The sequence below is a fragment of the Pocillopora verrucosa genome, chromosome 14, assembly GCF_036669915.1.
Source record: "Pocillopora verrucosa isolate sample1 chromosome 14, ASM3666991v2, whole genome shotgun sequence".
NCBI classification, from domain to species: domain Eukaryota; kingdom Metazoa; phylum Cnidaria; class Anthozoa; order Scleractinia; family Pocilloporidae; genus Pocillopora; species Pocillopora verrucosa.
The window spans coordinates 21,780,553-21,801,376 of record NC_089325.1 but is presented as its reverse complement, the minus strand read 5'-3'; the positions used below and the strand labels follow the sequence as shown (position 1 = coordinate 21,801,376).

Sequence of the window (20,824 nt, the reverse complement as noted above, 5' to 3'; positions counted from 1 at the left end):
CATTGCTCGACTTGCGACTTCAATGACAACATTTTAGCCACAAGCTAAGACAAAAGCACAATGTGGCGTCATATCACAATTGCTTTATTTTCTTTAATAGTTGAAGATCATAGATTATGGTTCGTCGACATAAAATTATTTATTGTTTTTTTAGAGGGCACGGTAACGAATCCTGCAATCTGATTGGTTCTTTACCCGGTCAGTATTTTCCTATCTCTGCCCACGGGCCACAGTAACGCTTTCGTGAGTCGCCGAGTACATCCCAACTTTCGTTGTCATTTTTTCATAAATATACCTCGTTTTCCGGCTGGGCAGTATTTTAAAGCAAACAAGTCGGTCATTACCTCAAGCCGATAAATAACTTATAAATCCTCTCTTTTCTCTCTCTCAAATCACTTTGGTTGACAGAAAAATATTGGTTTCAGAATGAATTTGTATAAACAATAGTGTCATTACGTTGGTTGACAAGCGGCCTAAAAACCGTCTGCAATTAATTTTAATCATTCACAAAAAGTACCCAGAAAGTTAAAACGTGAGGTATTTGGTTACAGTTAAACTGAACGATGGAACTTTCATAAATTTAATATCTGAATTTTCTCGAGAAAATTGTTAGTAGAGAAAGAGCGAGCAAAGTTTTAATTTAAGTTCTGCAACAAATATAGGCTCCCGGTGAGTCTTTCCAATTCCGTTCAATTTGGACATTTGTACCGTAAATTACACAACAGAAACTGAAGGAATTTTTCGAGAAAAGGCCGCATTAAATTCCCTTGTGTCTCGTTGGAGCGTGCCGTTCGAATTTAGTTTTTGTGAAGGAAAGACCAGATTTACACACGCCATTGCAGCAAACAAACGAGCAAACTCTCACAACTTCAAAATAAAAAAATTGAATTTACTCACAATTACTTTCCTCGCCGTTTACTTAATGAACAGAGGTAAATCTTCGTACATGAATGAATCGTCGATGAGAGTGAATAATACTTTCCGTTAGATCGTTGACTGATTTTGAAGAAAACATTGTCGTGACAGTCCTTGCCAAACTAGTTCCGTTGTTTTTCAAATGTTCTTATGATTTTTTTTTTCAGTATTTTCAAGACCTCGGTCACAGTTTTTCACCATACGGACCTCCCAGCCGGCACATAACATATATATATTTTTGACACTTCACCTGATCTGCCGGAGGTGAGATCGACTGAGAAGTCCAAGTTGTGATTATCTGTCTGCGTCACGAAGTCTTCCTTCAATCACAGAAGTTTGGCCTTCAGTTGTTTATTTTGAGTACTGTTGGTTTTTGCCGTATCGCACTAAGCCCTCCGTTAAAAACATTGAAGTAGTAGATTGTGATTTTATTGCGGTTCCGCTGATTTTAGCTGGTTTTTTTTTAGTACTGTTTCTAAATTATTGTAGGATTTATGGCACTTTTGGGTGGATTTGTCCTATTTTACCCTATTTATGACAAATTCACACAATGATTAAATCGAAAATGGGGCTAAAGGTGGCTATGGCAAGTCAATAGGATAGAATCCACCTAAAGGATGAATTTCACAGAATTTATCCCGTTTTTCTAGAATTCATTGGAAAAAAATGGAAAATCGGGTTGAAGATTGGATATGGCAACTTGAGATCTATTCCATTTGGAGAATAACTTTTCAGATTTTACCCTGTTTTTTGTCAAATTCACTGAAAAAAATGGAAAATCGGAGTAAAAATAGCATATGGGAACTTCGGGTATTATTCACTTGTAGCATGAATGCTTAGAATTTACCCCGTTTTTCTCGAATTCACTTATCAAATGGAAAATCGGGGTAAAGATGGCATATGGGAACTTAGCGTATTGCAATCACTTGCGGGATGAGTTCGCAGAATTCGCCTCGTTTTTCTACAATTCATTGAAAAAAAAAATGGAAAATCGGGTTGAAGATAGCATGTGAGAACTTAGGGTACTATTCACTTGTAGTATGAATGCTTAGAATATACCCCGTTTTTCTCGAATTCACTGATCAAATGGAAAATCGGGGTAAAGATGGCATATGGGAACTTAGCATATTGCTATCACTTGCGGGATGAACTCGCAGAATTTATCCCGTATATCTAGAATTCGATGAGAAAAAAGCATTGAAAATCAGGTTGAAAATTGGATATGACAACCTAGGATCTATTCCATTTGAAGGATGAATTCTCAGATTTTACCCCGTTATTCTATAGAATTTTCAGAAAAAAAATGGGAAATCGGGGTAAAGATAGCATATGGGAACTTCGGGTATTATCCACAATTTACCTCTTTTTTTTCTAAAATTCACTGATCAAATGGAAAATTGGGGTGAAGATGGCATATGGGAACTTACGGTATTAGCTACTTGCGGGCCAAATTCTCAAAATTTACCCCGTAACTCTAGAATTCATTGAAAAAAAAGAAAAAAATGCAAAATCGGATTAAAGATTGGATTTGGCAACCTAGGATTTATTCCACTTGAAGGACGAATTCTCAGAATTCATCCCGCTTTTCTAGAATTCATTGAGAAAAGAAACTTTTTTATAAAATTTGTATTTTTTCCTCTTTTTTTCATTTTTAAGTAAGACTAGCGAGCCGCACAAAGAAACTCTTCTTGTAATTGTAAGCTCCTCGTTTATTTCCGACGCGTTTCGTGTCTAATTGAGACTTCTTTAGAGAATGACTACAATTAACGGGGAACAGTATATTACATAGCACGTTGGTGTGCCTAAGTTTTTAATTTCCATGGAAGTTAATAATAACTGAAAGCGGGCGTTATAGAAAACGTCTAAATACATATTAAGTTATTGTGCGTTGCCTTATTTTGGGGGCTAACGATTAGTGCTAATCGTAGAATTTATCGCTGAAAAAAGAAATGGAAAATTGGGGTAAAGATGGCATATGGGAACTAAAGGTGTTATCTACTTGTAACATGTTCTCTCAGAATTTACCCCGTTTTGATAGAATTTATTGAAAAAAAATGGAAGGCAAGTCAGTAGGATAAATTCTACTTGGAGGATGACTTTTTAGAATGAATCCCGTTTTTCTATAATCATTGAAAAAAAATGGAAAATCGGGGTAAACTAGATTAGATGTGGCAGGTCAATAGGACATGTTCCAGTTGGAGGATAATTTACTAAAATATGGCCCGTTTTTCCATAATTCCTTGAAAAAAATTGAAAAATCAGAGTAAAGATGGCATATGGGAACTACAGGTTCTATCCACTTGTAGCATGAATTCTCAGAGTTTACCCTGTTTTTCTGGAATTAATTCACTAAAAAATGGAAAATCAGGAAAGATTTGACATGACAAAGTAGGTTATATTCCACTTGCGGGATGTATTCTAAGAAATTGTCCCGCTTCTCTAGAATTCACGAAAAAAATGGAAAATCTGAGCAAAGATGGCATTCGGGAACTTCTGGTAATATCCACTTGTAGCATGAATTCTGAGAGTTTACCCTGTTTTTTTGGAATTAATTCGTCAAAAAATGGAAAATCGGGGCAAAGATTGAATATGACAACTTAGGATATATTCCACTTACGGTATGAATTCTCATAACTTACCCCGTTTTTCTGGAACTCATTGAAATAAAAATGGAAGATCGGGTTGAAGACTGGATATGGAAACTTAGAATGCATTCCACATACGGGATGAATTCTCAGAATTTACACCGATTCTCTGGAATTAATTAGAAAAAAACCGAAAATGAGGGATGTTCCGCGTTATAATTTATTCCAATTTTAAGATAAATGGACACAATTTAGCCCGTTTTCAGAATTCATTGAAAAATTCATTTGGCATGTTGGGATATATTCTTTTTATGAGATGAATTTTTTTTCTAGAATTCTCTGAAAATAATGGAAAATCGGGTAAAGATTACAAACCACAAGTTGGGATATGTTTCACTTGTAGGATGAATTGTCTGATTTTACCCCATTTTTACAGAATTCTTGGAAAAATGCAAAAAAGCGGGACAACGATTGAATATGTCAAGTTAGGATGTATTCCATTGACGGGATGAGTACTCAGATTTTACCCCATTTTTCCAGAATTGACTCAACAAACGGAAAATCGGGGTGAAGATTGATTATGAAAAGCTAGGATGTATCCCACATGTGGGATTAATTGTCAGATTTTATCTTACTTGTCTCTAATAAACGAAAAAAATGGAAAATTAGGGCTAAAGATTTGATTTGGCAAAATTGGAAACTCGGAGTAAAGATAGCATATGTGAGCTAAGGGTATTATGAATTCTCAGAGTTTACCCCCTTTTTCTAGAACTAATCTATTAAAACAGGAAAATCTGGGTAAAGATTTGACATCACAACTTAGGTTATATTCCACTTGCATGATGAATTGTCAAAACTTATCCCGTTTTCTAGAATTCGTTGAACAAATGGAAAATCAGGGACAGATTGGACATTGCAAGTCATGATATTAACCACTCGTGAAAAGAATTGTCACGGTTTACCCCGTTTTTCTAGAGTTATTTGAACAAATCGGAATAAAGATTGGATATGGAAAAGTTATGATATTATCCACTCGTACGTTGGTTCAGAAAATGGAAAATTAGGGTGAAGATTGGATTTGGCATGTTGGGATATATTCTACTTGCTGGATAAATTGTAACAATTCAATGAAAAATGGAAAATAGCGGTTAATATTGGATATGTCAAGTTGGAATACATTACATATGCAGGGTACGAGCTATTTGATTGTTTTGATTTTCGAATGCGCTTAAAACATGGAAATGCATGGGAATGAACAGGTATACTGCATTTGCAAGTTAGATCGCCGGAATTGCACCCTTTATTCGCGTAAAAGAATGTTGGGATGGGGGTAGGTATCGGAAGGTTACCCTCGGGTGAAGTCAATAATTTTAGCGGTACATTGTAGAATCCCAGCACAAAGCCTAGAGATTATTGGACAAATATCACCGAGCCTGAGGAGATTTTTATCGCTGGAAAAGAGAATGTAGCCTTCCCTATGAAATATTTATCAGTCTGCAAGTTTTGATGCTATGTTTCACCACTGTGATGTTCTTATTGTTGAGACCGGTCTGTATATTACTCACACCCTTGGAATTTAAGTCAATTTAGCGTTAAAAAAAAGTTTTCAGACAAATGGAAATTTTCCCAGAAGTCGCTGTATACAAAGATGCATGTGCATATATTGACGGCAAACTATTGATTTATCTTTGCTTGACAAGCAAAGTGTACATATACATAGAGGACTACGGGTTCTATCACTGTCAGATAAAACATTGCAACAGAATATTTAAAGAGTCGAGTGCAAAGGAAGCCATTCCAAAAGGATCTCATTCCAGAGAGACATCTGCCCAAAAAGCAGTATGCTTATATGAGAAAAGAAAAGAAAAGAAAACTTAAGTAATTCAGATTTAATCAAATTTTTAACAGATGACAATATTAACAAGCATTACTTTCTTGTCACTATTAACATGCATCACGAAAGAAGACAATTGAGCAATAACTATTATTCATGCTAATACTAAGTCAAGGCTTTGTCACAGTTTCTTTCTCAAAAAGATATTGTAGATGAATATGAAGAGTGATTTTATCCAACCGGTGAAATTGGTCATAAACGACTGTGCATTACAAAATTTTTGGTTTATGTCATGTTTTCCACACACAACATGGGGAGAACCAACAATCAAACATGCATGCTGGTGTCATACAGGTTTGTTTACATACTGTTTCATGGGTTGAGTAAAATCACTCTAGTTGTTCCTTTTTTAATGTTTCATATAAATTTTGGTTACCTTTTTCCTGCTATGATATCTTTTGTTGACAAAATCATCTTGATAAATAGGATACACTGTACGTGTTTGGAACAAATAAACACTTTTTTTGTGTCATTTAAGCAGGAGTCATGGTGCTAAATATTTTTTCTAACCACATGTGCAAACCGTAATTAATCTAACTCAAAATTCAGGCTTAAATTGCTCATCTAACAAACAAATGGGTAGTTAAAAAAAAACTCCTTCAGTTGTACTTGAACATGCAACACTCCATGGAAATAAACATCTTCAGTACAAATAATTCAAGTAAATAACTTCAGGTAAAATACTGATTTTTGGAATTTGTGAAATATAAAGTAGACTACACTGCACTAATATACAATAAATCCATTCTATCCTTTTACTCATTTGCAACTATTTGGCTCTAACTGTTCAATACTATTTGACAGATTACAGAAAGTAACTCTGTCCTTCAAATTTGCCCTTATATACTTCTGAATAAAATAAAGCAGTTGACACCAGATCGAGGAGTCAAGGCTATTTTATTCACCCATTCACTCATAATGGTTGGTAAGATTTCTTTTTTATATGAGTTGCTGTAAACATAAAGATTTCAAATAAATTCTTTGCAATTTAAATGTTTGTGTCATTTTTTAAAATTTTACTGCTCTGGAAATGCACCGGATATGAAACTCTGGAACTAAACAACTCCATAGGAGGTTTTGTGGACAAATTCATGGGTCTGATGTGAACATGCTTAAGAGGTCACATTCTCTATTGATGTTCTCTGGCCATGTCTAGGTACTATTCACAATTTGGAGCTGCGAAATTTTGGATATAACTTGAATTAGGCATGCTTCAAAACCCAATTGAAACTGTTAGAGTGAACGCATGACCTGTTAGGTATTTAATTATTAGTATTACACTGTGCCAAATAGCTTTCCTTTACTGATTTTATTTAAAATTACAAAAAGTCTTTCTCCTCAAGTTGCCTCCATTTCCAGTCTCTCCACATTCCATAGTGATGCTGTTTTGTAATGCTCAATAAGACCCATCCATCACTATCAACTTGCTCTAAGATACTTGCCACGTCAGTTCTGTGGTCTCCTTGGTCCAAAATTCCAAGGCTCTATCCCACTTGTAATGAAAAATCTTTGTCTCAACCTACCTATCCTTACCTGCCTCCATTAATGAAAATTAACCTTTTTTCTGTTGTCATCACTGCATGGTAACACCCTCTTGGAACATTTATCCCTTTCTCCTTCCTTAGTTTGAAAAGTCATATTGCTCAGTGATGGCATTAAGGCCTTGGAATACCTTCCTTCCTTCCTTCTTTCAAATAGAGAATCTGTAGGGTTGGAATCTGTGAAGAAAATCAGTCTCCATTAGAAAAGAAACTTTAATGACACTCACCTAACGAAAGACTGTCTTTACCAAATTGGTATTAAAATGCACATTTGGCCTACTTTCATTGGGTTGGTTGGACTTCTTTGCTAATGAAGTACCACTAACCTTGAGTATCAGTATGTTAATGATAATACGCTATGAATTAACTCAAAGGACAATAAAAACAACCTCATCCTTCTGTTAACCCAACAAACAAATTTAGCAATCAAAGAAGGAACATCAATCATTAGATGTATTTATAATAATTTCCCTTAAAATTTATTGCAGACATAAGGCACTAAAAAACATCCAAAACTGGTCATCAAAGGACACATAAAACAAAAGCAATAGCAATTATAATTGTAATAATAGTAATAATAATAATAATATTCCCCTAAACTACTTGGCATGTTACAAGAACATCTCTGCATAGTATAAAATAATAATAATAATGATATTCCCCTAAACTACTTACATGTACCCCCTTTATTCCAAAGGTTCCATCACCATGGAATATGACCTCAGCAAGTTGATAAAGAGGTCATAAGAAGTTAATTATCAAGTGGGTGCACAGTGCAAAGCCTCAGGTGGATACTGGTGTAAACACAAGCTCAAAGGGGCTGTGTATTCTCCTAACCTTGGTTTCTTAAAATCCATCCCACAAGGACAGCTGATTCTTTTGTAAAAAGTTAGCTCTTGGTTTGCTAAGGGAATAACTCTACAACAACAAAGCTCTAAAGCACTGACTAAGGGAAACCTTTGCCACACTTTGGTGCAAGGAATGAAATGTTATGGGAACAGAAATGAACACACTACATATTCTTAACATAGATTTTTCCATAGAAATCAAAACACAAATGCAACAAACTAAACATTCAGTAACAGGAGTTTTTTGTTCTAATCTTGACCCTCATTTAAAATGTTTTTTGGTTATGGATGGATTTGTTCTGCAATAGTTTCCATCTATAACTAGTTAAAAATTAAAGATTCCAATGACACATACTGCATGTGCTATCCAATGTTTAGAAATGCCATGTTTGAGTTTAAACCTGTCTCTCTTGAGCACTAAAATCCCCTTTTACACAGAAAAGTTTTTTCTCGCACAAAGGGCAAAGGCTCTGCTTAGAAATTCTATTGACATGTACCAGTAAATAGAAGAAGATAAAGGAAAAGATCAGTTTCCTTATCTTTAGAAGATCCTCTTTGAACTATTTACACTTAATTTTCTTAGCAACAGTTTGGTGCAGTAAGTATTCTCCTACAGTGTAAGTATAACATCCATTGTAAGAGGAGGACATTTTGGAGTTTGAATAATAGCATTTGTAGGTTAGAAAAATCCACTTTCTAACCCAGATTAAATATGCCAACAAAACAACCTCTTGCTCTCTAAGAAAAACAAATTAACTGTGTTTGCTCCAATCAGTCAAGAAAAAAATATTCAATTTTCCACCTGGAAAATATTTCTTCCATAACTAAAACTGATTCAAAATTTCTCTTTCAAAATATTATCATCGGCAACAGGGGTGTAATTAAAAAATGGCTTATCTTTATGGTGATGTCCAAGTTACATTCATCAAATTAAATATGATAAGCATTTGCCAATAAACAACTTCCAAAGAGCATAAAAGGATAGTTATTGCCTTGTAGAATTTTCAGGATATAGTTCATAATCTTTTGTACTATTCTCACAGAAGTATTTCTAGGAAACATCTATGGCTTTTTCTAGGAGGAGAGTAGTTAGAGACTACACTAATCATATAGCTGCATGTACATGTAAATGAATTGAGCAACTGTTATTCAAGAGCTAGTGAACCTTAAAAGGTTATTTCCAAAGGAAACAAATTCCTACAACAGATAATGTCCTAGATTTCGTAAATATTTTCAGGTCAAACATTCAAAACAACTCATTGAAAACTGTTGTAACTCAAAATTAAAAATTTACTTTCTTCATCATTCACAAAACTCATTGGATATCATTTGTGACCCTCCATGGGAAAACGGACACTAACGCTTTGCCGTTAAACGGTCTAGAGAAACGGTTTTAAACGGATACTAAACGGCTAGCTCAAGCGTTTAAACGGTTTCCATGACCGCTTAAACGGATGGCAAAAAATTTAAACGGTTGACCAAAGTCCAAAAACGGATAGCTTAGGCCCTAAAACGGTTGACCAAAAATAAAAACGGATAGCACGAAACGTTAAACGGTTTACCAAAGTCCAAAAACGGACAGCTAACACTGTTAAACGGTTGACCAAAATTAAAAACGGGTGGCTCGAAACATTAAACGGTTGACCAAAGTCCTAAAACGGATAGCTTAAACCGAGAAACGTACGGTTGACCAAAATCGACCAACAGAGAGCTAAAAATTAATGCAAACGGTTGTGGTTGAGCCGGTAAGAACTTTTGCGGAAAAACTTTCCGAGCGACAACGGATAATAATCTTATTATTATAATCTTTTATTATTACAAAATGTTACTACAATAAAATATGAACCCAACGTCATTTTATAAAGTTTCCTTGAAATGATTGCATTTCTCTAACTACTCTCCTCCTAGAAAAAGCCATAGATGTTTCCTAGAAATACTTCTGTGAGAATAGTACAAAAGATTATGAACTATATCCTGAAAATTCTACAAGGCAATAACTATCCTTTTATGCTCTTTGGAAGTTGTTTATTGGCAAATGCTTATCATATTTAATTTGATGAATGTAACTTGGACATCACCATAAAGATAAGCCATTTTTTAATTACACCCCTGTTGCCGATGATAATATTTTGAAAGAGAAATTTTGAATCAGTTTTAGTTATGGAAGAAATATTTTCCAGGTGGAAAATTAAATATTTTTTTCTTGACTGATTGGAGCAAACACAGTTAATTTGTTTTTCTTAGAGAGCAAGAGGTTGTTTTGTTGGCATATTTAATCTGGGTTAGAAAGTGGATTTTTCTAACCTACAAATGCTATTATTCAAACTCCAAAATGTCCTCCTCTTACAATGGATGTTATACTTACACTGTAGGAGAATACTTACTGCACCAAACTGTTGCTAAGAAAATTAAGTGTAAATAGTTCAAAGAGGATCTTCTAAAGATAAGGAAACTGATCTTTTCCTTTATCTTCTTCTATTTACTGGTACATGTCAATAGAATTTCTAAGCAGAGCCTTTGCCCTTTGTGCGAGAAAAAACTTTTCTGTGTAAAAGGGGATTTTAGTGCTCAAGAGAGACAGGTTTAAACTCAAACATGGCATTTCTAAACATTGGATAGCACATGCAGTATGTGTCATTGGAATCTTTAATTTTTAACTAGTTATAGATGGAAACTATTGCAGAACAAATCCATCCATAACCAAAAAACATTTTAAATGAGGGTCAAGATTAGAACAAAAAACTCCTGTTACTGAATGCTTAGTTTGTTGCATTTGTGTTTTGATTTCTATGGAAAAATCTATGTTAAGAATATGTAGTGTGTTCATTTCTGTTCCCATAACATTTCATTCCTTGCACCAAGTGTGGCAAAGGTTTCCCTTAGTCAGTGCTCTAGAGCTTTGTTGTTGTAGAGTTATTCCCTTAGCAAACCAAGAGCTAACTTTTTACAAAAGAATCAGCTGTCCTTGTGGGATGGATTTTAAGAAACCAAGGTTAGGAGAATTAACACAGCCCCTTTGAGCTTGTGTTTACACCAGTATCCACCTGAGGCTTTGCACTGTGCACGCACTTGATAATTAACTTCTTATGACCTCCTTATCAACTTGCTGAGGTCATTTTCCATGGTGATGGAACCTTTGGAATTAAAAGGGGGTACATGTAAGTTTCTATAGAAACTGTGGTGCTATGTTAGTGAGAGAGATTATACCAGGGAAATTTAGTATTATCAACTGAATTGATAGGGTAAATTTTCCACTGTAAAGAGTTTAACAGTTGATGTTTCAAGCCTTAGCCCTTCGTCAGAAAGATTGAGACTGGAAGTTTACTTAGTGACATCACTGACCTGTACCTATTTTTAAGCATAGTCTCAAAACTTACCTTTTGAGCCAAGCTTTTTAAGTTTGTTACCTCCAGTAATGAAGTGTTTTTATCTTCTTAAGGGAATTAGGTTTTCTTATCTCTATGTAACTTTATAGTGGTTTTAGTTAGCTGCCATTATCATTGAGAATTTTTTTATTTTCTGCGAAGGGTATTGGATCATTCATATCTGTGCGCCATATAAATTCTAATTATACTCATTATGTAATAATGTCCATTGCTAAAATATTCTTACTGCCAATGTCTGGAATTTTAAAGCATGACACCTACATTCTTCTAAAAATAATTGTTTAATGCCTTCTGAGCTTGGTATTTTCAGTGTTTTACTTAGCTCTTTAACTCCCATGGGTGACAAGACAATATCAATTAAACAAAAAAGTGATGAGAATAAAGAAAAGTATCATTTAGGGGATTATTTGATCCAATAACAAATTCTTTGAACTAGCGTCATAAGAATAGTATGGCAGACAGTAAGGAGAATTATTATTTGGAGTTAAAGGGTTGAAGGGAAAGATTGCAGTATACACAATGTGAATAAAGACTGATTGAAATATATTAGGGAGATAAGTTTTAGTTATGACATTTTAAGAGTAATGCTCTTCCAGGAGTGTTTTTCACTCAGCATCTTAGACTAATACATGCTGGTATGCTGTGTTTAGCAAGGGAGAAATATTTTGATGCGGCATGTACTTTGTACCCAGTCTGCAGTCTCAATTTTGGTCTTAACAAATCATCAATTGATTTTTATGGAATTTAAAATCTTCAAGCACTCATAATTTTTTTAATGTTAATTCTGTGGAAAATTTACAAATGATCCACTTTCATTGCTCCTTTGATCAAAAGTCAAGGTGTTTATTAGATTTTCAGCATTTGCATTGCAGCATTTACTCAAGGTTGCCATAAGCTGTAAGGTGACATTTATTTCAAAATCATGTTTCTCCATTCACTTAATAACAGTAACTCTGTATTGACAATATCAACAACAGCTAGGTGATAACAATTGAAAACTTGTGACCTTGAGGGTATCATTTTGATATACTGTAATTATTCAGCTATAAGCCAAGTTATTTTCACTCAAAGTAAAGCTTCAGTTTTTTTATGCATGTGTTTTATGCAGGGGAACCTTTGTTAACTTTCATCTTTTCATTGTATAGCTTTTTTACAAATTTCATTTGAGAGAAAAGCAGATTTTAGTGTAAATTTACGCAAAATTGTTGGGTCTTTGTTACACATGTACATAAAGTCCAAGAATAGGTCTTGACTTATTCATGTTGGTTCACCCTTTAATTCCCAAAAGTGATGAATGTGTAATTTCTCCTTATAATGTTCATACATTATCTAGCAAACAGGTGATGAGAATGCTTCTCAATTAGAATTTTGGTTTATTTATAAGGAAATAAGTAGCAGCTAGAAGAGAGAATTAACAGCCATATCTTGGAATTTAAAGGGTTGAGTTAATTTTACACATTGGAAGTTTGGGGTTAGTTGGCTTATAGCAAGGATATTGGTTACAGCCAAATACATTGTAAATGTGGTAACTCCAGATTCTCTGAGGTAATTGACATGGAATAATGTACATTGAACAGTTGGAGTGGCTCATAAAAAATCAAATGTTTGGAGAGGATGGCAAAAGGTTTATATGTACAGTAAACTCTTGATTAATGTCAAAATTAATTTGTGACATGTGAATTTTAAAGAAAGGCTAGCTCAATTTGTGAATTTATGAAGCATTTTGAAGCCTGATTTGCCTCCTATTATGAAACCATCTTATTTTTTCTATCATTTTGTGAAAACCTAAAGATTTCCCTGCCTGGAACCTTGCACTTAAAAGAGTGATATGAAATTTCCCTTTTAAATTTTTGATGCATGAAATGCTGTTTAAAGTATTGGTGAAACATGAATTTTTCTAAAATCAGTGTTTGAAATGGGATTGGGAACACCCTTTGCTTAAACTCAGCTCTTTGGAGTTATTGAGAAAGGGGTGGTGAAGTGTAGCAAAAGTCTTCGGTGTTTGGAAAGGGCAATTCAGTCCCAGAATATCTGAGTTCTTGATAGGAGAAATCTTTTTTGTGTTCCCTTTTTGTTTCTGATTTTGATATAAATATTGTCCTTTAGATGTAAAATGGTGACCTTCGAGTCTTTTTCTGCACAGTTTCTAAACCAGAACCGCGATCATTGGGAAGGGACTGCAGTTGTTAATGGAGAGTTCAAATATTTGAAGATGACTGATTCTAGAGGTAAGTTTTTTTTCTGTGAGCTCATAGATACAGCTGTAACTTGGAAAACTGAGAGCCATATGTGAAGGCCAATCACAGGTTTGGAAAGATCTTGTATGTGGCTACTGGTAATTCTGCCAGGAGCAGTTTGAAACTGTAATGCTTATAAATATTTTCCTTTTTGTATGTGCTATTATATAAACAGAGACCTCTGCCTGAGCTTGAATGAACACATATTTGTCAGTGCATGGGCATTGCCTGTTTGGAGATGCAGGAGGCAGATTCAGTCAAGTGACCTGTTGTGACCAAATACATCTAATGAAACATTGGTTAAAAATATTATTATCTCTTTCAAAAACCTTCCCCTTGCTCAATTTTTGGCATGTTTCTGTGATGTTTCCTCATTATCTGTTAATGATTTGTCTTCTTCCAGTTTTTTCTACAGATTTTTGATAAACCTTCCCCTTGCTCAAATTCTGGCATGTTCACTTGATGTTTTTGGTCATCTGTTGATGATTTGTCTTTTCTTTCCAGTTTATTCTAATTTGTGTTATATTTATTACTTTTTCCTACACAGGAAAATATCTGGTGTTCTTTTTCTATCCCCTTGACTTGAGGGTATTAGATGTCGGAATACTCTTTGACTAAAAGTTTGCTGTACTTTGCTACCTTCATGCTATCCTGCCAAATTAGTCATCTCTCTGCAATTGCTACTGAGTAGTCAACATTCCCTTGCGAAATGGCTTTTGGAATTCCTAGGAATTCCTAGGATTTTCCTAGGAATTCCTAGGAATTTATTCCTAGGAATTCCTAGGAATTCCTAGGAATTCCTAGGAATAAAGGTGTGAATTTTCACGGTAAATTCAGAATGGGAATTCCTAGGAATTCCTAGGAATTCCCAACCATAACAACTCTGGTTCTAAAAACCTAGAAATTCCTAGAAATTCCCAGAAATTCCCAGAAATTCCCAGAAATTCCAAGTTTATAGCCAACAGGACTTGGAATTCCTAGGAATTCCTAGGAATTCCAACTCAGAGAACCAATGACTTTCCCTGAAAAGCTGTAAATCTAAAAAATTCCTAGGAATTTCTGGGAATTTCTGGGAATTTCTGGGAATTTTTGGGAATTTTTAGGAATGTTTAAGAATTACTGAGAATTTTAAGCAAAAATTTGAGGCTAATGATATAAAATAAATACTTTAAATTAAAAAAACCCAGCTAAAACTCAAGTATTCAATGAAATTTATTTAGAAGCTTAATTTAAGGCTTACATGTAAAATATTTTTGATTAATTATTAACATCAATGTGTGGTAATATTAGGATGGAATTTGATTTATTTTTCTTTTCTTGAAAACTTCATACGGATTAATCCTCATTACAGCTATTCATATAAAATAGTTCTAATCAATCATTAAATTTGGTTTGACACAAATTGTGAATAAAATCTGTTGATTCGTTTCCATAAAATACAATATCTTAAGTTATATTTGAAAACCAAGCACTCTTGGGAGTGAAGGGGCTAATTACAGACAAATAAAATTGATTTTTTGATTAAAATCTTGTTTTAACCGTAACAATAAATTAGAATGAAGTTATCCTAAACTGCAAACTTAGCTGCTGTTTGTACTGTTTGTATTTTTTTTCCTGGGCTCACAATGAGTTGGCCTTGAATGAGGTTGTCAACAAGATCCTTGACCATTTTGTATCTGGATTCCTTGACATCTGAATTTGAAAAAAAATAATATATTAAAATATGTATATTTAAAGCTCAGACCAGGCTTTTAAGATGGCTATGAGGAAAAGGGCATTCATTGGATTCTCAAATTGAGAAATCTCTGTTATATTGAGTGACTTTCATATTGGAGTTAGTACATCTCTCTCATGGATTTTACTAAAAAAGGGCTGAATACATTATTTTGTTTTTACCAAGGAGGGCTTCTTTATGTACTATAAGGTTTGTTTAATAACAGTTCCTATTTTGAATCTTGAATGTTCCCAAACGTGACTAGAGGAATCTTGAAACCTTACTGATAGGTTTATTTCATTGTAAAGCATAAGCTTAAGAAACTGCGGCATGCAAGTGACCGATTCGATTCTCAGAATTATTCTAGTTTCAGTTGCGCCGAGCGTTATGTAAGCTTAATTCAACCCGCTACATCTATTCTTTTATAAGATTTTGATCACGTAACGAATATCGCAATTTTTACTCACCACAAACTTTCAAAATCGTAGCTTTACAGACGGCCATTCGACCCTTGTTTGTACCAGTCAACATGTCAACTGTTGCCCCTTCTTTTAACTCCACGGCGCCAACGACTTTCTTTTCTTTTACAACACTCACGCTATTCTCGTTTTCCCATTGAACCACAATAAAAGCTATCTTTAGAAATGTTATATTAAGCAAAACAGTTGAGAAAAGCGATCAACCGATGAAAAGTACATTCAAAGATGAGCGCCAAATGGAGTCTTCTTTGTTTCCGATCACGGGCATGATCACGTGGATCTTTTAGGACTTGTCATTGGCTAGCAGAGTGAATCCGCTGGCTTGCCGATTGCAGTGTTAGGAGAAGTGCCCAACTACATTCTGACTTCTCCGACCGGTTCTCTGCTTCTAGAAGATGGATAGCTTGGTGATATAAATAAAGATGTGAGCGCACTCTATGTAGAAATAATCGACAAGAATCGATCGTATTACAAATGCTCGTTTTGTGGCCGAAAGTTGTCGAGGAAACAAAGACTCGAAACTCACTTGAGTTGTGTTAATGGCAAAGGTGAGAAATAACACAAGCCAATCACAGTTTTGAATGCGACTACAAATCGTCTTTTACCCTCATATTTATAAAAGAAGGATACCACATTCGGAAGTGTAAGAGATACATAGATGATCCCAGTGTACCAGTACCTAAATCTACAAAGCTTGACCGTAGAAAGCGTTCAGCAACACGTTCCAACACCGCCATCTCGATTCCTCAGTCAGTCGTTTCCACTGAACTTAAAGCAGTATTGACAACAGAGTAGAGTGCGTCTTACAAAGGAGAAACATTTGTACAAGAGACAGAAGTAGCTATATGCGATTACAGAGGTGCGTTGGAACTCTGGTCCACAAATAGTTATGCACTGCCCGAAGTATAAAACAATTTTGTTGATAGCTGACAGACAGAGAAGAACAACAAGTAAACTTAAGAGCTGTTATTATTGAAGTGTGACTAGCACTTTTCATTTTTATATAAAGAAGGACTTGTAATTTGCACCAAAAATAAAAAGATGTAATGTTTTTTGGGAGATCAGTGATTGGGACATTTAAGAAATTAAGTTATGAAAGGAAACTTAGTTGGTATTTCTCACTACTAACAAGTCTTGTTGACAAATATTTTCAGATCAGAGTTTCAAATAAAGTAAATTGAAGATGTCATATAAAAGGTGTTTTTCCTCAAAGGGAACATTGACTACCTCTGTCTTGTCTGCATGCCAAATGTTTGCAAAGTGTGTGGATGATCCACAAGTATTGGAACTCTTACAAAAATGTTTTGTAAGAATAAAAACAGCAAAACAAATTACAGCAATTAGTCATGAAAATAGAGCAAAACACTGAAAAAAGAGGAGCAACAACAATCATGAAAAAAGAAAGATTAATTAGGTGTTGAATTTGTTTGTCTAAGGCATGAAATTTCTACTAAAAGTATTGTCAACAAAAAGTCTCTGACAGAGTTGGAGGCAACTGAGCTTGACTGTTCTAAGATTTTCTAACAAAGGCAACCAGTAATGTAGGTTAGGGAAGTAAGATAACAATGTAATTATTGTTAATTATTGTGGAAGTTGGCAATTTCCATTTAACATAACTGACAGCTGGTTCATGAGAAAATCCATATTAATGTAAAGATTTACTAAAACTTAGTTTGAGTAATAAATTTCATGATCTTTGAGTTATAAACATGTACATGTATGTATATCTCTTGGTAAGTTTTGTATAGCATACCTTTTATTGAGCCAAAGTTTTAAGCCTCTGAAATTACTCTTTTTCTTAAAACCTTCACATTCAAGGTATTGAGAATTTCTTAGAATTTATGTGGACCTCAGGGTATTAAAATTGCCTCAAATTCAATTCCCAGAAATTCCCAAGAGTTCCACACTTCTTAAATTATAGGTAGTTTGTAAAGTTGAGAATTCCTAGGAATTCCTAGGGATTCCAAGTCCTCACAAAACTGGAGTCTTTCTTTCCCAGAAATTCCCAGTAATTCCAAGCTTTTTAAATCAGAGCTAATTTGCATAGTTGGGAATTTTTGAGAATTCCTAGGAATTCCTAGGAATTCCTAGGAATTCCCAGAAATTCCCAGAAATTCCCAGAAAACTGGGAATTCAGTTTGCAAGGGTCATTTGCATAATTGGGAATTTTTGAGAATTCCTAGGAATTCCTAGGAATTCCTAGGAATTCCCAGAAAACTGGGAATTCAGTTCGCAAGGGTTGTTCTCAAGGTGACTGATATTAAAAGTTTCATTAATTGCATGTATATTATTTTAAATTGAATCATTACAAATAACACCTATTTGTTGTCATTTGCAGCACTTTTGTTTGTCCAACGGAGATCATTGCCTTTAGTGACAGAATTGAAGAGTTCAGGGCAATCAACACTGAAGTTGTTGGTTGTTCAGTAGATTCAGTTTTTACCCATTTAGCTTGGTATGTTAATCCTTTACACCCTAACATCAGTATGCATATTCTCCATACTACTCTCTACACATTTCCTAGAGTTCTGACAAGGAGAATTTGTTCAACAATCAAGAGTTTCTTTAGTTGGTGATCATCTCCTTTATTCTCATGACCTTAATGTTTGATTTAGGGGTGATGTTGTTAGGAGAAATTAGATGTTGGTCACTCTCAGGGGTTTAAGGGTCAATCCTAAATTTTAACTGAATTTGTAACTTTCAAGGATTTGAGAGATTGAAAAAAACAAAGAAAGGTATTGCCATTTTATTGGAACATTTCTAGAATAGCAGAAATTAAAGTAACAAGGAAAAATTTCTATTTTTGAGAAAAATCTCCCATAAAATGCATTCCAGTTTCAAGTTACATTCATTCTATATGTTTATGTATATACATTATAGTCACACAGGAGAGAACTTTTGAGTGATTTCATGGGTAATGACAAAGATATATTGCTACAGCAGTGTTCACCCTTATTTTAAGCATGATTGGTAATTTAAGGAATTCTCAAAACAGCTAGTAGAGCAATCCTTGAACCTGTTGAATTGTTTAGAATTCCCAGAGGTACCAGAGGCAATAAATAAGTTCCTATATTCCTTTCAATTCTAGGATAAACACTCCAAGGAAAGAGGGTGGTCTGGGAAGGCTTAAATATCCTCTGTTATCTGACTTAAACCACCAAATTGCTAAAGATTATGGAGTACTGCTTGAGAATGAAGGTCACACCTTAAGGTGAGGATATCTGTGTTTTCTATTTCCTCATGTTTCTGACTTTTTGTGTCTGTAGGCCATTCTATTTAAACACGTGTTTAGTGTTTATCAGCTGTGATCCTCTTGGAATAATAAACATTATTAAACAAAGTGGAGGTGAAATAGCTGGGGATATTAACCGAGCTGCAAAGCAGCTAGGTAAATATCTACCACTTTCACCTACACTGAGGTAAATAATTATATTAGCATGTACACTGTATATACCACACAGAAATTAAAAAAATCAGTACATTTCTGTCAATATACAAAGAAATGGTTGGAAATTAAATTTTTGATGCATGATTCTGTCGCCTCGGCTGCTCGAAGGGGAAGAGTACTTGTTAATCTCTTTCAAGCCAGCCAATCAGAGCACACAAAAAGCACTATTCATCTGTGTGGTATGTACCAAAAAAACTTATTTGATGTAATGATGATAATGATAATGATGATCATTTAATAGACCATATCTACTTGAACAAAGTATTTCATTATCTGCAATCTACCTATTCTTGATTTCTAAAAGCTGAACATTTCTTTGTTAGTGCTCCTACCCTGGATCAAGATATCCAGTTTTGAGCACCTGTCTGGCATTATCTTGTTGCATTGTTGGCTGTCACACCACATAGTTAAGAAAAACGTAAGTCATATACTGAAGAGTCTCTCTTGGTCGGATGGTTTTTTCCCCTTAATATTACTACTTTTGAGTGGGAGCTGGGGGGAGGGGGGAGGGGGGAGGGGGGGGGAGATGTTCCCGTAATGGACATAACATCCATGGATTAAATACAGTCTCAGACCAGGTCTGATCAGGTTGCTATACTTTGCTTCCTTCATGCTATATAACAGGTCTGATAGTTAGGCAGGGGAGATTTGGTTAAGGTGAGAATATTCTTAATTCTATGACCACTTTTATTGCATGCCTATTGTTCTATTTCAGGGGTCTATTTATAATCGATGACAAAGGGACTCTACGACAGATCACAATGAATGATCTACCAGTATGTTGTAACTTTACTTGTATGACTGTAATTGTACCGTGAATTTCTATTGCGAGTTTTATGTAGCTGTTTGCTTCTACAGTTAATTGTTCTTGATACGCTGAGAAAATTTATCTGTCCATTCATATAATTTGATTCGAGTCAGTGGCCCTCGTCCACTGTCACTTGGTAAAAATCTCAAGCTCATTGTTTAAGTGATAAGCAGTGGGGATCCCTTTCCTTTTATTTTGTGACGTTTTTATTATTTCATTAGAAAAATAGTGATATTTCGATTTTGATTTGGACAAGGGAGGAAAAAAGCTTAGTAGATAGTATCAAGAAAAAAGGCTCCTGGTGTCCAGTCTCCTGATTTTTTTGCGGTTCGCGGTCTTTGGCTTTATAAAGTGTGAAGTACTATTTATAACTTAGCTACTCAAAGAAGTTAATCTAAACTGGTTATTTCGCAGGTGGGCCGATCAGTCGACGAGACTTTACGTTTAGTCCAGGCTTTCCAATATACTGACAAACACGGGGAAGTTTGTCCGGCCGGTTGGAAGCCTGGTAAAGAGACGATCATACCTGATCCAACAGAAAAGAAGAAATACTTTGCAAAACAAACTGAAGGAGAAGATGAGGAAGAGAAGAAATAAACTGAACAAACTTTGGAATTGGAAAAAAAAACTGAGAGTTGTCTTAATTTAGGTGGCATTGTTTTACTCTGCATCCAGAAAAGTTACCAACGATTTGTAAGAAAACCTTTGGCGAGAATTGAGAAACAAATCTAACTTAAAGATAGATCTATGTAGTAGTCTCTTTAGTTTTTTTGTAGTGACGTTAAAGGCCTGCAACTTTCTGTGCGCGTAGGATTGAGGTGGAGTAATGGTGAGGTGATTCCCTTGTTTTGTTCCTCCGATGAGTATGGCTATAGTGAATTATTAGACTTCTTGCTATTTAAAAATCACCTCACATACTCTGGTCAGTTACTCCACGAGTTCACTCTGAAACCAATTCTTTAACCCGCT

The 20,824-nt window shown here is 34.8% G+C and overlaps 1 protein-coding gene and 1 pseudogene across 2 annotated transcripts; both read left to right on the top strand.

Annotated features, from left to right (window-relative positions):
• Positions 1-20,824, top strand: part of LOC131795916 (roundabout homolog 1-like) — a 120,756-nt pseudogene that overhangs the window by 2,022 nt on the left and 97,910 nt on the right.
• LOC131787489 (peroxiredoxin-4) lies at positions 12,390-20,607 on the top strand. Of its 2 annotated transcripts, XM_066161108.1 has the most exons (7): positions 12,399-12,793; positions 13,313-13,397; positions 13,954-13,990; positions 17,938-18,054; positions 18,688-18,810; positions 19,763-19,823; positions 20,270-20,607. In XM_066161108.1, the coding sequence occupies exons 2-7, from the start codon at positions 13,382-13,384 to the stop codon at positions 20,450-20,452; spliced, it is 537 nt and encodes a 178-aa protein (XP_066017205.1). In that variant the 5' UTR covers positions 12,399-12,793; positions 13,313-13,381; the 3' UTR covers positions 20,453-20,607. The 2 variants fall into 2 exon arrangements, with proteins under 2 accessions (XP_066017204.1, XP_066017205.1); XM_066161107.1 differs by having other exon boundaries at positions 12,390-13,397.